The sequence below is a fragment of the Ambystoma mexicanum genome, chromosome 7q (assembly GCF_040938575.1).
Source record: "Ambystoma mexicanum isolate Mex_15411 chromosome 7q, UKY_AmexF1_1, whole genome shotgun sequence".
Taxonomy (NCBI): Eukaryota; Metazoa; Chordata; class Amphibia; order Caudata; family Ambystomatidae; genus Ambystoma; species Ambystoma mexicanum.
Window position 1 is genome coordinate 170,338,447 of NC_090941.1, and position 15,799 is coordinate 170,354,245.

Below are 15,799 nucleotides of genomic sequence, written 5' to 3' on the forward strand. Positions count from 1 at the left end.
CTGACGCTCATTTTTTTCCTCAGTCTCTTCATGCCATGGAAGGACATGTGATGATTGCTTTCCTGCCTACCATCTTAAATCAGATGTTTCGCGTTCTCACTAGAGCTACTCAAGAGGAAATTGCTGTCAATGTAACAAGGTACGTTTAGTTAAATGCATACTTACTATTGTACTTTGGTGTTGATGCATAGATTTAATAATCATATGGATGACAGCACTGCTTATTTATTGAGGTACATTGGACTGTTGAATTCCAATAGTGTTCATTTAGCTTTTAACACAAACCATAGTTCTGTAGACATTGGTTCTTTCAACATGAATGTTGGATCCATATGCTTCCTAGGAATCATCCCTCACTGAACTCCCCTACTACTGAAACTACACCTGTCAAATTCTACCCACTGGCGCCACCCCCTGCGTCTAGAGCCACGCACAACTCATCAGATTTATGCATTCAACTCTTTGGTTCTTTCTCTGAATGGGGACTCCATCAACATTCCCCTGTTTTTTCTCTTGTCTGTATTCCCAAGACCCTCCTGTTTTTCTCTTTCAATGTGGGCACTGCGCCATACCCTGTTCCCAACACTCCACCTCCCCACTACAACTAATCTCCAACCCACTCACCACCAGACACTCACAGCACCCCTACCTGCTGATCTTATTCCTGAGTTTGCCATCCCGTCACTGTTTCCTACAGCTCCCGTGCCACCAAAAACCATGGCCTGCGTTTCATTGCCTGCCTGGTTCAACAGTGAAAATCTGTGCAGGAGGGTAAATCCCTGAATGTCCAAGTCTACAAGTACGAGGGGCTTTTCCTACAAGTTCTACCACAAGCCTACTAACGCTAACTTGGTGCGCTGCAGCAAAAACAGTCAACCCCAGTCCCAAGTGGCGCTGCTCTCATTGGGATATTTCTGTGTAAGCTAATTGTGCTCTCCTCTCCTCTTCTCTCTCCATCTCCCGGTCTTCCCTTGCTCTCAATATCTCCACTGTCTTCTCTCTTCTCTCCCTGTCCACTTTCTCCCCTTTCTCCTGTCCCTCTTTCGCCTTTCCCCCTCATCCACTGTCTCGCCTTATCTTCCCCTCTCTCCCTCCTCTTTCCTCCGCCTCTTAAGTCTTTAGCTCACATGGAAAAAATAGTTTGTAGAAATTCTGCACTGGGTAATTGTCAGGATCCACAGTGCAAAACTGGGTCAGAGAGTCCCCACACGGTGCTTTAGCAAAGCAACTTGGGATGATTCCTAGTTTAGCAAATAACAGACTAAGGTCTCTACTGGCAGAGTAGTAAGACAGTGTGTGGGCTGGTGTAGCAAGACTGGTCAATACATATGCAATGGACTGAGATAAGAACCAGATTTGTGCTCGTCACTCGAGCTGGCTGGAACATGCAGTGTAAAAAACAGATGAAAAGGGGACCATCAGACACTTACCCACGGAATATGCCAAAGATGATGGATCAACTGAAAGGGGCAGTGATGAAGAGCAAGTGAAATAAACCACCATGAAACAATGATAGTTTGTTTGCTGCATGAATGTGACAAATTTGCAGAGCGATCACAAAATCATATTGCAGCAGTTGCTCTTAGTGGGGGAAGGCAATCCGGAGGTGGAAGGGGGAGTGTGTGCGTGTGTGGGCGCACTATAAAGCACCTACTCGCTTGCACCTTTGGTAAATGATAGGTAGTGCATGGAAACATCCCATGCCCCAAATCCCAAGAAAACATAGATTGAAAATGTTATTAAGCACGGAAAAGCTGAAAGAGATTCTTTGACAGAATTCTAAGGAAAACCGTGAGTGGATCTTGGAGTCACTGACTGGGACAATGGTACCTTATTTGGGGAGCTGGAAATGTAGGCCACAAGGCTGCACAGGCAGAGAAGGAATGAAAAGAACAAGAGGGAAACCAGTTTAGACATCAGAGCCATCTTCCACTATGGATTTCACACTAATGAAAGGGGTAACCTTGTACTATACATTGACACAAACACAGATACATGAAATGGCACTAACAGTTGAGAAAAAGCTAAATGCTATCGCAATACCCGGACATTGGAAGCTTGGGCATTCTTAATATCACAGGGAACAGAACATTATTTTACAGTGGCTAAAAACTAGAAACATAACAATGGTGCTGCATGGGAGACTGGGGAACACATCACGATTAGTACCTTATTAGAAATCTGCAAGGAAGCTTCAAGCTGGGAACAAGTAGTTTGCAAGCCAATGCTTCAAGTTCAGTACAACACGTGCAAACCAATGCTTCAGACTGGAAAACAAAGGATTTTTAAATTGTGCCTCAGGCTGGAGGGGAGTGCGGCTGGTTCTCCTATTCTGGAAGCAATGTAGGACAGGCAGACTAGCTTGGTCAAAATCTGTTCAGAGGGAGAAATGTCTGGGAGGAATGGCAGTTGCCTGACCCCTGGCCTGTCAAACCAAAGGGCTTCTAAAGACATGCTGCTCACAGATGAAAGAAACTGGCAGTTGACCCATCTGAAATTGTATAAGATTCCAAAACACCAGACCATGATCTTTGCCTGGTTTTGGGACGTTAATGCTGCAAAGACTGAAACTAATATGGACTGGAGTATGATTCTGTAATTCAGCAGGGTAGCATACTGAGAGGTACCAGGAGTCCCGTGCATTGCAGGAGCATAAAAGAATGAAACCAGAATCGAACACAACCCTTGCAGACGTAGATAGTTAATATTTCATAAATGCAATGACCACAATGCATCAGGGTTCTGAAAAATCTAAAACTTGAATGGAGTCCTTGAGAATGTATATTTGACGTTTGTGTCAAGACACAAACAGTTCATGGGCATAACCAGCTGATGACTGGACTCCACATGCACTTTAGGAGCACCCCATGCTTTCTAGATGACAGGATCCTGACATTACGGTGCAAATTAGTTTTGATGTTCCAGAACCACTTTGTACCAGGAATACTTCTTATTGGGGAGAGGAGAACCGAATCAATGAGATTAAATCTTTTGAGTGAAAATGTTTTTGCATAGGAGTTGCACTTAAAGATAATTGTATTGGGTATTGTTTTCTCAAATGTAAGAATTAATTTGAGCATTGAGTATTGCTCCATTTGAGATGTATGTCGCATTTAGTCATGTATAACCTAGAGCTGCGATCCCCAACGTGTAGCTCGCAAGCAACATGTTGCTATACTGACCTTAAAATGTTGCTTGCCAGTTGCTCTGGGCCATAGTTTGGGGACAAGGCTAGAACTACTGCAGGGATGAGACATCAATGGCAGCGTACCCTGAGACAGGATTGTGCGGGAAAGCTAGCCAGTCAGCCTGCTCTGGCTGACGGCCAAGACATATTATTAGTTGTTGAAGCATTAGCTGGGGACGCATCAGTAGAGTGTGCTAAGTGGTGGGGAAGTCCTGATGGGTCCAGGTGGCCAAGAGGGGGTGGCTGATCAGATGAATCTTAAGACTTCAGATGAGATGGGCCCCTGTTACTCCCCTCACCATATACTGGTCGGGGCGTTGGTAATATGACCTCGACGAAAGGAGTGCTATACGTAGTATATTAGAGATCAGCCTCCAGGACTCCAGCTCCCCTGAATTCTTAGATTCAGGCTTCCTCCGAAAGATTGACTCTTCTTCACGATGTACCTCTCTGCTGTTCAGGTACAAACAGACAGAGGTGTCAATCGCACAAAAGTGCGGGGACAACCAATGCTGTAAAGGAATCACAGAAATTATTACAAACGATATGGTAAGAATGTAATTGGAACAAAACAACAACACACTAATTGGAATACCTAGGCAAGGTTTAAATGGCGCTGAATATGGTATGGATCCTGAACCTACAAGGAAACAAAACCCCAATACCGTGAGTAAGTAACCCAGACCAGTAAGACACCACCATAGTCAATAAACAGCCAAGACTGACCTGAGGAAAGGGATTCTGAAGTGCCTAAAGGTTCCAGTTGAAAGGAGTACAACTGAAGGTAAAAAATAATAAACAGGGAAGTTAGTATGGGAAGAATATACCCGGGCGGCACGAGGGACGCACTAGGGACAGGCTGGTACATAAACAGGAAAGCTTTCGGAAATGCACTTGGAAGAAAAAGTCCCAGCATGTCCGGAAATTACAGTATTAGGTAAGAGACCCAAGAATCCCATTACAGGTAAGAATGACAACTGAATCAGTCATGGTAATGTTGAAACAGTGAATGATTATCCCAAGATTATAGGTGGAATGTTCTTTAACGTTGCAGAAGAACACAATACCAACAGTAAACAGTACTCGCGTTTCCAAGTAAGTTTAAGAACTCCGTAGTATTTGTGAGGAGATCGCGTGATGCGGTGCACTCTGAGAAGCAAGGATGCACCCGCGACGCGTTTGAGGCAATCCGGAAGACGTTCCGAGTCGGGCACAAGGAGATCAAACGCCAGACAAGGGTAAATACAATTGCAGTCCAAGAGTTCCGTTTTCGGCAATTTAGCAATCCAATCAAACCCAATGGAAAATACGAAGGCAGTCCAAGTAAGAGTAAGGAGGGATCAGGTAACCAGGAAATCAGCAGAACTCTGCAGAAGGTAATCCGAAAGAGGAGAGGAAATGCGGAACAAAAGGAGATGCGTGAATAATGCCACGATTAGCAGCAAAAGGCACTCGGGAGACGCCGGATTTAAACTACAGGTGGGCGGGGCTTCCTTGTACGTATTCTACGCACGGGACGTATCGGCTGATACGGCCTTCTCTGTTGCCTAAACAAGTGCCCTGGCAACCTGTATCTGTGCCATAGGGAAGTCCAGGAGTGCTTATTTCTCTGCAAGGGAGATGTATGAAATAAAGGAATGGGAGGTCCCTGCTGCCGACGTGTAACAGCCCCAGTGATTGAAGAGAACCTGACTAGGCCAGCCTGGTTATCAATTTGCATACTATGGTGGTGCTGCTGTAATCTGAAGTAATAAGGACTACCCACTGCAACCACACTTATTGGGACAGCCCCAGTCTTCAGCACTCGTCTTTTTTTTTTTTTTGGAGCTCTGGTACACTGAGGTGCACTGCTGGCTGAATCCAGGTACACAATATGTGCAGAACATGTTGCAACCAATTTAGCCTTCCCCTGCTGCACTTGTGTAGAGAGTAAATGGGCTAGTTGTTGAAGCTTGACAAATGAATAGTAGGAAAACAAGTGACTTGAATGCCCAACTGTCAACAAAGTTCAAATAGGCTTATTTTGTACATGAAAAATTCATGTTTGTTGCCAGAATGCGTGGGGTTTTTTGTCAAAAATCTTCCACACAAATTGCATTTTCTTTGTGATTCATTTACTGATTCTTTGCTCAGAACAGAAGTGCATCTAGGGCAACATAATAGAATCGAATTCCTGTGTGTCTTCTGCTGAAAATTGCCAGCTTCTGTGCCTGTGTATGCATACCCAAACGTTTCTTTTTAAACAATTTGCATATGCCAATTCCTTTACATGTGAGACTTGTGTTTGTGGGCCCCATGCATAATATGCACAAATGTTGCATCTTGTATTGCAGTGTCCTGGTGAAGAAATTCTAATTGTATGATACTTTGCCTATCTGGCCTCTAGCTAAGGGGCAAGTAAGGTGACTCAAGTTTCAAATTGTGCATGATTAATTAGTGTACCTATGATAGAATAAGATCTTATTACCCAATGTAATGTTTAGGTTATTACTTGTATACCACACCTAACCCAAGGGTAACTGGGCGCTTGAATACATAGTAGGTTACATAGTAGGCTACGCAGTAGGTTACATGACCGAGTACAATTGATAAACAGATTTACAGTTATAGATTCACACACAATAGAAAAAGTATTTACTTATAGATTAAGTCAGGAAGGTTCTGATTTATAGCCAAAGAGATTAAAGTCGACCCAGGTTGTGTTTATTTTATTTATATAGCCCACCTGACCCAGAGGTATCTTGGCGCTATTACGCCAAGTAGATTGTTACAGACCTGGGCATTATGGTTAAAATACAGTTTGGTCATGCATAGACATTATAGTCCGATACAAGTAGGTTACAGATGACAGGTTACAGACATAGGCAATGTTAAGAGGTTACAGTTACATAGGTATGTTACTGAATGGCTAGAATACAGGCATGATGATTGTAGAGAAACAATTGTTTTGCTAAATGACTAGAATACAGGCAGACCAAATGTACCGAAACGGATGAGGCAGATATAGGATAGTTAAGGGGGATAGTTCATTAGTTAATGAACTGAAGGTTAAGAACTCTGAGTTACTGTTATCTAGTTCTTGCTAAGTAACCAGTAGATTTCTCCTGAAATTGGAAAATACCTGGATAGATTTGATGGCAGGTGAGAGGGTGTTCCACCGTTGGGCAGCCATGACCGGGAAACTGGATCCCCCATAACTTTTTAGGTTGCATCTTGGGACCACCAGGCAAGATGTGTTAGATGATCTAGTAATCCCTGTGGATGATATCAAGGTGAATTTTTCAGTGAGGTACGGAGGGGCTGTATGGTTCAGTGCTTTAGTAATTTAATTCAGCGGTGGCTAGGGTACATAATCATAAAAGATGTTCAGTTTGTGTGTGCAGCATATTCAACATTTACAAAATATACAGTGTACAATGAGGGACCTAGCCTGTTGTATTAGGTAGTGGTTTGGGAAAGAAGCCAAGATTTGGTCTTGGCTCTGAAGGCCCAAATTTAGTTTCAGCTCGAATGGCTGGTGGGAGTGAGTTCCAGCACTTGGCAGCTAGAACTGGGAAGCTGGATCCTCCAGCCGTTTTTAGGATGTAGTTGGGAATGGTGAGTCGGTTGAGATAGCTGGATCTAGTGGGTCTATCAGACTGAGTTTTAGAGAATTTGTTTGTGAGGTATTTTGGTGCTGTGTTTGATAGACATGTGTGTGTGATGACTAGGGATCGTAGTGTGATTCTGTTGCGTACTGGTAACCTGAGTGCATACCTCCTGAAGGTGGAGATGTGGCTGGAGCGTGGAATGTTTAGGGCTGATCTTAAGGCGTTGTTCTGGAGGACTTGGAGTTTATGTTCCTTGAGGAGGAACTGAGGAATAAAGTGTTACAATAGTCCAGCTTTGAGAGGATCAGTGCTCTGGCTAGTGTTAGAGGCTATTGGTAGAAAGGTAAGGTTTACAGGCATTTATACGTTTTTTGGTGTAGGCTGTGGTGGATGCTGTGATGTTCACTTGTTTTTTAAGGGATAAAGTGGAGTCCAAGTAAACACCAAGCGTTTCTACTTCACTGGAAACTTTTATGGTGTTTCCGTCAATGATGAAGGCAGAATAGCGTTTGTCTAATTGGTTAAGGCGTGCTTGGGAGCAGATGATACGGAGTTCAGTCTTGTCATCGTGTAGACAGAGACTGTGGGTGGCCATCCATGCTTGGATCTCTAGGTAGATGTTGTTGATCATTTGTGTGTCATTTATATAGCAGCCAGTGAGCATAATGAGGATCTGGGTGTCATCCGCGTAATTCATATAGGTGACACCCAGATTGTCAAAGAGAGGCTTAGTAAATATATTATAGAGTGTGGGGGAGATGCAATATCCTTGCAGAACTCCACAATTGATGGGCTGTGGCAGGGCAGATGCTGAGGGTGAGAAGACCCTAGTGGTTCTGTTTGAGGGGAAGGATTGTATCCAGCTAGCGGTGTTCGGTGATAAGGCTGCTGTTGAGGTTAGGTGCTTAGTCAGGATTTTATGGTCGACGAGGTCGAAGGTTGCTGCGAGATCGAAGAGTAGGAGGATGGCTAGTTTGCCCTTGTCCTTTCATCCATCTATATCTTTAGATCTAAGTGAGCTGTCTCAGTGCCGTGTCTGGGTCTGAAACCAGACTGACGTTGACCTAGTAAGTCATTATCTTCCAAGTGTTTCTGAATTTGGAGATAGGCTGCGTGGTCTAGAATCTTTAGAACTAAGGTGATCGTTGTTCTATGCCTATAATTAGTGGGGATGCTAGGATCTCGGTTAGTTTTTTTAGAAGCGGTCTGACCCATGCTTCTTTGAGATTGTCGCGTATTGAACAGTTTTTGAAGGATGAGTTTATCAGAGCTATAATGAATGGTGCTAGTTCTCTAGCGCCGTCCTTGATGATCGAAGCTGGGCAGAGGCACTCTTGTCAGTTGGAAGGTTTTATCCCTAGAATGATGTTTTCTACTTCCTTGATGGAGAATGGTGAAAATTGAAAGGGGGTACACAATGGGCTTTGGTGTACATGGGATCCGGTGACAATGTTTGCGTTAGTGGGTAGGTTATTTTATTTTTTTTGTTTCAATTTTGGTTTGTAGTAGTGCTATTTTATCTGATAAGGACTTCTGTATATTTGCACACGAGGTGGTGTCTTTCTGGCATGTCATCCAGAGGAGCTCTGGACTCTAGTTCCCTAAGTATAGTAAAAAGCTCCTTAGTATTTGATTTGGCGTCCTGGATTATGTACTCAATTTATCGACCATGAAAGATGAATGACTAAGACAGCCCTGCCACAAGTTTGAACTTGTGAAGTGCAGGCTGACCCCACGTCAAGAGTGAGCACTTGACAGATGAGTTATACACCCATCAACATATAATGCACAGAATATATCAAGGAATCCCCCACCCCTTCTTTAAACTGGTCTTCAAAAGTTCCAAGTTGTGACCTATGTTACTGGTCTACTAATATGCTTAAAAATGCACCACTTACATTTCCCAGTGGATCTCTTGGGAAAAGAATATCCAATTCCTACAGAAATATTTTATTTTTATTCCTAATCACTTGTCTTCAATGTAATGGGCCTTGAGTGCTTTAAAAAACGCTATTTACCACTACGTTTCACAAGTCGTCTTGTGGGATATTACCCCTCACCCGAAAACCTGGTTAAAGTGATCTTTAAATTGTACCATATTCTACTCAGTGCTCCTAAAAATGCACCATTTGCAATTAAAGAGCCTGGCGATCCCTTTGGGGGAACCGCAAAATAAGCCTTTACATTTTGGTTTAAATGCTGAAACCAACGACTAATGTTACTGTTCAAACATGCCTAAAATAAATAAATTGCCTTTAAATGCCCTGAACATTTCCTGAGAGAGAACTCCAAGCTCTCTGTAACATTTCTTTTGTGTCCTGCAATGTTTTTGAATAATTTTTCTGGCCTTCTGTGCCTATAAATGCACTGTTTACCTCTTAACTTACTAAACCTTCTATTTATGTACCAACTTAATGTCAAATGTTGTTAAAGGCCTTTAGGAAAGGCCTGGACTAAATACACTTAGATGAGATTATTATCAATTACTGATCATTAACTTGTTCTGTTAGCAGTATTGAGCTTAGTACAGTTATGAGTTGTGTGGCAACCATTTTATCACCAACTCAGTACTAATACATGACTTCAAAGTACAGACGTTGCTCAGGATTCCACCTGACAGTGAATTATGTCTCATTGCTGACAAGGTTGGGGACCCCTGGCCTAGGATATTCACATTCAGACCATGCTAAACAGATATCTAGTAGAAGTGTTCCTATCCACCAAACTTTCAGGACTTTCGAAACAACACAAACTGGGCTTTAAATATTTGTTCCACCAAAGATGATCTTGCCTCTTTGCTTCCCCATCACGGCCTTGTAAAATGTACAATGTTCACAACTCCTCACCAGCACTCTACTAGTAGTTTAAGCGGCAAAGCTGTGCTTGCAGAGCAAAAGTCTGGATGACTCTCTTCCCTGCCCTAGACGTTCCTCAGTGCCGTTTCCTCACATTGTGTTCCTTACATGGAAAGCCCCCCTCAACGTGATCTGTATGGCCAGAAAGATCCAAGCAGCTCTCTTCCAGGATCAGAGTGCATATGCCCACACCCAAAAACGCAGCTGTCCCCAGTTCAGCTGACACGAGTTCCCAGCCTGTCCGGTAGTCTAATTTTAACAAAATCCTTATTAGCTATGTGGCCCTCCACAATCTCATAGCTTTCAAGTGATGCTGTTGCCACCATTTTATTTGGGCCAGCTGCTGCAGACCTTAGGAGGAAGCTGCATCAAGCATGCTTCTGTGAAGCCCGTCAGTCTGGGGGAGTGCTGCTGTTTTCTCCCACCTACGGCAGGCTACTCAAATTCCAACATCTCCTTATCCTGCATGACAACTCTGTCTGGAAGTAGGAATGATGCATGGGGCATAGAAAATGTGCCCTTCTTCCAGTTCGCATAGCTCAACCACTGGGAAAATTAATGGGGGGAGGGGGTTACTATCAATTATGTACCAAAATAGAGCTGAGACTCACAGGTAGAAACATGCATTGCAAGACTTTCAGCAAATAGTTGCATTGGAGTATCCCTTTTCTCAGGATGTTCTGTAGAATTACATAAATGTAGAGTGCACAAAAAACTGCATGAAATTGTGGCTGAGTTGGGCTATGCACTGACCTGTACCCTTTTAGCAAGGGCCCCTTTCTGGGTGAGGCAAAGGCTAGGATTGTTTTCTGACTGTATCTGATGTGATCGAAATCTCCAAATTAAAAATCAACAGATCCAAGGCACCACACTACTGTCTCGTCTACTTCAAGAGGACTAATGTGTGTTGTACATAGTTTTATTCAGCGTTGACCATAAAAGCTGTTAAATATCACATTATGAGCATCTTACAAAAAATCGTCATTTCCTATTACAAAACATGTTAAAAACGACATTATAAAAGACTAGCTCCAGCATATAAGGTTTCTTTCATAAACTAAATTTACAATTGATCCAACACACAAACATTTCCATCGTATTTTGCCCTATGTAACCAGACCCTATGTACACATTTTGCGATATAATGGGCTAAGTTCACATCTAGTGGGTTCTTACAGAACTCTATGGCCAAATCTGTTGTTCTGATGTCTTTCAGTAGAATAGAAACGCTGGCAATAAGTAACGCTTTCTCAGACTTCAGTAGCCTGGGCAAAATAATAGAAAGGGTTTTACTGACTCTTCAGGGCTGCCACATACGCTGCAATCCATCTCATCTAAGGCTGACCACCTTGCCGTGTACTCTGCCACTTTGGGGGTGTTAGTACGGAATTGGATGTATAAACTCCTGGCATAAGCAGGTGCATCACAGTTTAAGTACAATTTAAATCCCTCATCTGGTTTCTTTATCATGTAAGGGACACCCATCTTCAGCGCAACACAGGCACATTTCATCTGTCTTATGAGGGCTTTGTGGTGCTTTGTTTTAAATCAAGCCTTTAAGCTCGCAGTTATCTCCTCCGGTTTGTCCAAGACAGGCCCCATACCCAGATTCTGAAGCCCTTTGCGTATGAAACGGGGCCATACCAGTGAACTAGAGCCCAGGGTACGTAATAGACTGCACATTGAGTCTTTGTATTTAGATAATTCTGGTGTACTCCAGAGCCTAATCCAGTACATCAGCGGCTTATTGGTGATCACTTTGTTTATGGGCTTAAGGCCACATTCCCAGCATAAGCTTGCCATTGGAGCTCCCTTAGGTTCTACTAACAGGCCCCGCAAGAACCTGTTGTCCACCACACTTAGCCCGTGTGAGGGGGAGTGTCCCCACAATTCTGCGCCATACAGTGCCACTGCCCTACCTTGTTGGTATAGTTTAATAGCTGGGGAAACTGCATTGCGTCAGAGCCTATTGTACAGGCAACGTATTCCACCGCTATATTTTTCAAGGGTCACTTTGGCTTTAGCGAGGTGGGCTGTCCATGACAGATCTTGAGCGAATCATATCCCCAAGTAGTCGTAGTGACACACCATTTCCAACACATAGTTTGTTTGTTTATTGATTTGTATAGCGCACCAACCCCGTAGGTATCTGGGCACGTTGCACGAAATTTCGATTGTTAGTTACACACAAAAATAGTTGCAGACATTCTATAAAAATGCAGCAGGTGTCATATATTCTACAAACAAAAAGAAAAGTACATGCAATAATCAAACAGCTATTGAAAGTAGTGGATGACTTGATGGAGATCAAATGTCATTTGTGACTAGCCAGCTTTTAGTGTTTTTCCTAAAGCTATGGAAGGTCTGGTCAGTTCGCAGATGAAGAGGGAGGGAGTTCCAATATTGGGCAGCCTGGACAGGAAAACTATTGCCACCAGCCCTTTTCAGATAAAATCTGGGAACTACGATGCAGCAGGAGTTTACTGACCTTGTAGGTCATGTTGAGGATTTTTTGAAAATAGTTTCTCTTAAGTACTGCGGGGCAGCCTTATTTAGACATTTGTGGGTGATGGAAACTATTTTGAACTTAATCCTGTCCTTGATAGAAAGCCAGTTGTGCTTTCTTCTGCCCTCAGAGATGTGTTGTCTCCTTGGAATGCTTAATGCTGTTCTAAGTGCATTATTTTGTAGTATTTGGAGTTTGTTCGTGATGTGTTTGCTCGCTTCTACGTAGAGGGCGTTGCAATAATCAAGTTTAGCGAGAATTGGGGCTCTCGCTAATGTGAGGCAGCTCTTTGTAGATAAGGAGGGTTTGCATGCATGTATCAGCTTGCACATATACGCTGTTCTGGTGGCCGTAGCATTAACTTTGCCCAAGTTCAAGGCTGAATCCAGGTAGAAGCATAAAGTTTTTGTTAAAGTTGCCAAATAACATATTCACTTTAATTTTCTTCTGGTTCTTTCTACCAAATCAAATACAAGCACCTTTGTTTTTTCTAGGTTTAATGTCATTGACACTTCTTGCCATTTCTCCATAAAGATTTTCAAGTTATGTTTCAGCCCCATCAGTGTTGTGGACAATAGCACAGCATCGTCAGCATAGAGGAGTGCTGGGAATCTTGTCACACTCCATGTCTAGGTGGGTCAATACATGCCTTCAGCAGTTCCTCAATGATGATGTTTCTGTACAGGCTAAATAGAAGGGGGGCCAGCACACACCCCCAGCGGCCCCCCTCCTCACAGCAAAATAGTCAGTTTGCTCCCCATCCAGCCCCCAAATCACAGCTGCCCTATTGTTACAGTATAAAGATTGTATGTACTCAAAAGTGCCTCTGGGATGCCTTTTTCTCTCAGTACTGACCTTAGCTTGCTACAATATACTGTCGAATGCCATGCATATGTCCACGAAAACGGCATAGACCCTGGAATCCTGAACAGTAACATATTTCGACAAAATAGCATTCAGTCGAAGGCATTGATCCAGGGTACTAATGCCTGGGAGAAATACAGCCTGTAAGTGGTTAATGTTACCATTCTCAGTAACCCGTTTTTGTAAACGAGTGGTTAACACTTTTGCATAGACTTTTCCGGGGGCGTCCAAAAACGAAATGGGTCTGTAGTTACATGGCTTCCTACAGTCCCCTTTTAAAAAAAAAAAATTGCACTATTATTGCATCTCTCCAAGACTGAGGCACATTCCCTGACTCAGAAATACTATCAAACACCAGCTTAAGCAAGGGGCCCGGGACAGAGGGCTCGTCCTTAACGGGTAGATTGGCAAACCGTCCAGCCCATGGGCCTTTCCCCCCCACCCAGACTGTTAATGGCCTCGTTAACAGGGAAAATGGAGTGCGTGCCTCTTACTCCCCCGGGTTCACTAATTTCATTACAATCTAGAGATGCATCCTGGCCAGAGCTGCATCATGGCCAATTTCATAAAGTGTACTAAAATATTGAAACCTTTCAAACTGGGGGATATGGGTTAGCAAACGATTAACCCTCTTATTTTCCTCACCCGCAACAGACTTCCAAAAGTTTACCTGATCACCTTTCTTACAATATCTTAACAGGTCCTCCCATTTTTTCCCCCATAAACTGAGCCTTTTTAGTTTCTACTAGAAATTTGTAAGCGGCTCTTAGTTTCTATAGGTGTGACCTTTCAATCTTGGTTACGTCCCTTAGATAAGCTAGAAGGACGTTCTTTGCCTTATGGCATTCACTGTCGAACCAGCCCCTATTGCCCAGCACCTGCTTCCTTATTTTCCCAGCCAGTTTGATAAAAAAAGGATGCAATACCTTTGTCATTTTCGAATATAATTCTTCAATTTCACCAGTGGTTTCACATCTCAGACAGATTCTGTCAATATGTTGTTCGATACTGGCATGTATCCTCGGTTTGGTTAGGGGAGATCGAGTGACGACCATGTTACCGTGATGAAGTTCCCCATCCTCATTCCTCTCTGGGTTCTTTCCCCAATTCTTGCATATTCACAGTACAGCTCAGGGAGTAATGGTCACTGTCACTACGTATTATCACCTCCATGCTTTCCAGCCTAGCCCAATCTGACATACTTATTGCTATATAATCAATCCAGTACCTGCCCTGGTGACTTACAAAGGTAAAATGTCCAGGCTTTTCAGGGAGCATTCTCCCATTACATGCTCTCAGACCTAACTCGTGCATCAATCTTACACCTCTAATGCGACAGGATGACATTTATCTGGTCTGGGAGTCTGCAATGCTGGAATCCCAGAGGCTGTGTCTTGTTCATCCCAAATACCCTCCAATACCTCTAGGGGTTCGTACTGTACATTAAAATCCCCCATGACTAACGTAATTGGAGGGTTTTGGGGAGATGGCTGTGTCCTCTGGATAAGTGAGCTCATGACTTTTAGGCTTTCCTTTCCGCTGACTCAATTCTACATATTAAAGACCAGAAAATGTGTCCCTTTGCTACTGGTCAAATCGAGGCACAAGAGGTGCTCAGAACCTCTGGGGATCAACTTGGAGGACTTATGCTGGGTGGGGCTGATGAGAATTGCCAGTCCTTCCTTTGGCCTACCCTTCAGGCACTTAGTTGCATATTGGTTAAAAGTACTAAACCCTGACACCTCAAGGGAGTCCATTGCCCAACAGACAAAGTCAAAACTGTGTTAGAAGTGGATTAAATCAGAGTGTGGCAGTAATCTATTGGCCCGCCACATTAAAAGAAAGGACCCTTACAGGTGGCTTTCCATACTCTCCCTCAACTTGGAGATCTGTGAGGGGAGGGGGCTTCAGGTTCTCCATCACTGCTAGCCAGTCATTCGACCCCATCAATTCCATCCCTAATTGCTGTCTTTGGTACAGATAGCTGTTTGATCTGGCCATCTGCTCCATAATTAAACTGAGTGGCTCCTGGGTGAATGGAAATAAGGCTATTTATTGGCGGGTAGGATCTCGACTATCGATAGGAGGCCCTCCACAAGGGCTGGATCATTCAATGTCATTTTAATGTAATCCCTATCCCCCTTGGGCATCATACCCCGCTCACGGTGCAGTATTTCCTCCCGAATTATGGATTTAAATCGCCTTACGAATCACAACCAATGAATACATTAACCAAGGACTATTGCACTTCAAAGAGACCTTCCCTTAGCCTAGGGACGTCATGTAGGTATACATCCCCACAGTTCCTCCTAGTTGGCATCCCCCTGAATGCTAGTGGGGTTCCCATCCTGCCCCGTCCGTGGGAGTTGTAATTATTCAGGGCCATGCAGTTACACCTTCTTATAGTGGGTTCCCGACTTGACACAGCCTCCAAGTGGTTCTGTCTTCTCAAGGGTGTGCCTCTTCTTGGCACAATTCTAGTGAGCCCTATTTTTTTTTTAAGGATGTGTTTTCCCCCACGCTTTTTCCCCCACTATGGTCCATGTGGTGGAGTCGTCCTGTACATCAGCCTCCCCACGCAGACAATCATAACAATTGGATAAGGGGACATCAGTTACCATGGGGGTATTATAGGGGTCAGGGGGATATACCGACCCGTCCGAAACATCCGGCGGCACTGGGCTGACCCCCTGTTCATCATGTACCATATTTGTGCTGTGCACAGGGTGTTTTTCCTGGGGCCTGGCCTCAGAGGGTGAGGCATCCCTTTCCAACCTCCTTGGACTAATCTTGAGAG

The 15,799-nt window shown here is 43.7% G+C and overlaps 1 protein-coding gene across 9 annotated transcripts in view; it reads left to right on the top strand.

Annotated features, from left to right (window-relative positions):
• The window catches only part of DOCK9 (dedicator of cytokinesis 9), a 2,709,375-nt gene that overhangs the window by 1,563,452 nt on the left and 1,130,124 nt on the right, over nt 1-15,799 (top strand). For all 9 annotated transcript variants that reach the window (XM_069639825.1, XM_069639823.1, XM_069639827.1 and 6 more), the window contains exon 24: nt 24-139. In XM_069639825.1, the coding sequence (XP_069495926.1) occupies nt 24-139 (116 nt within the window). The remainder of the gene's footprint in view (nt 1-23; nt 140-15,799) is intronic.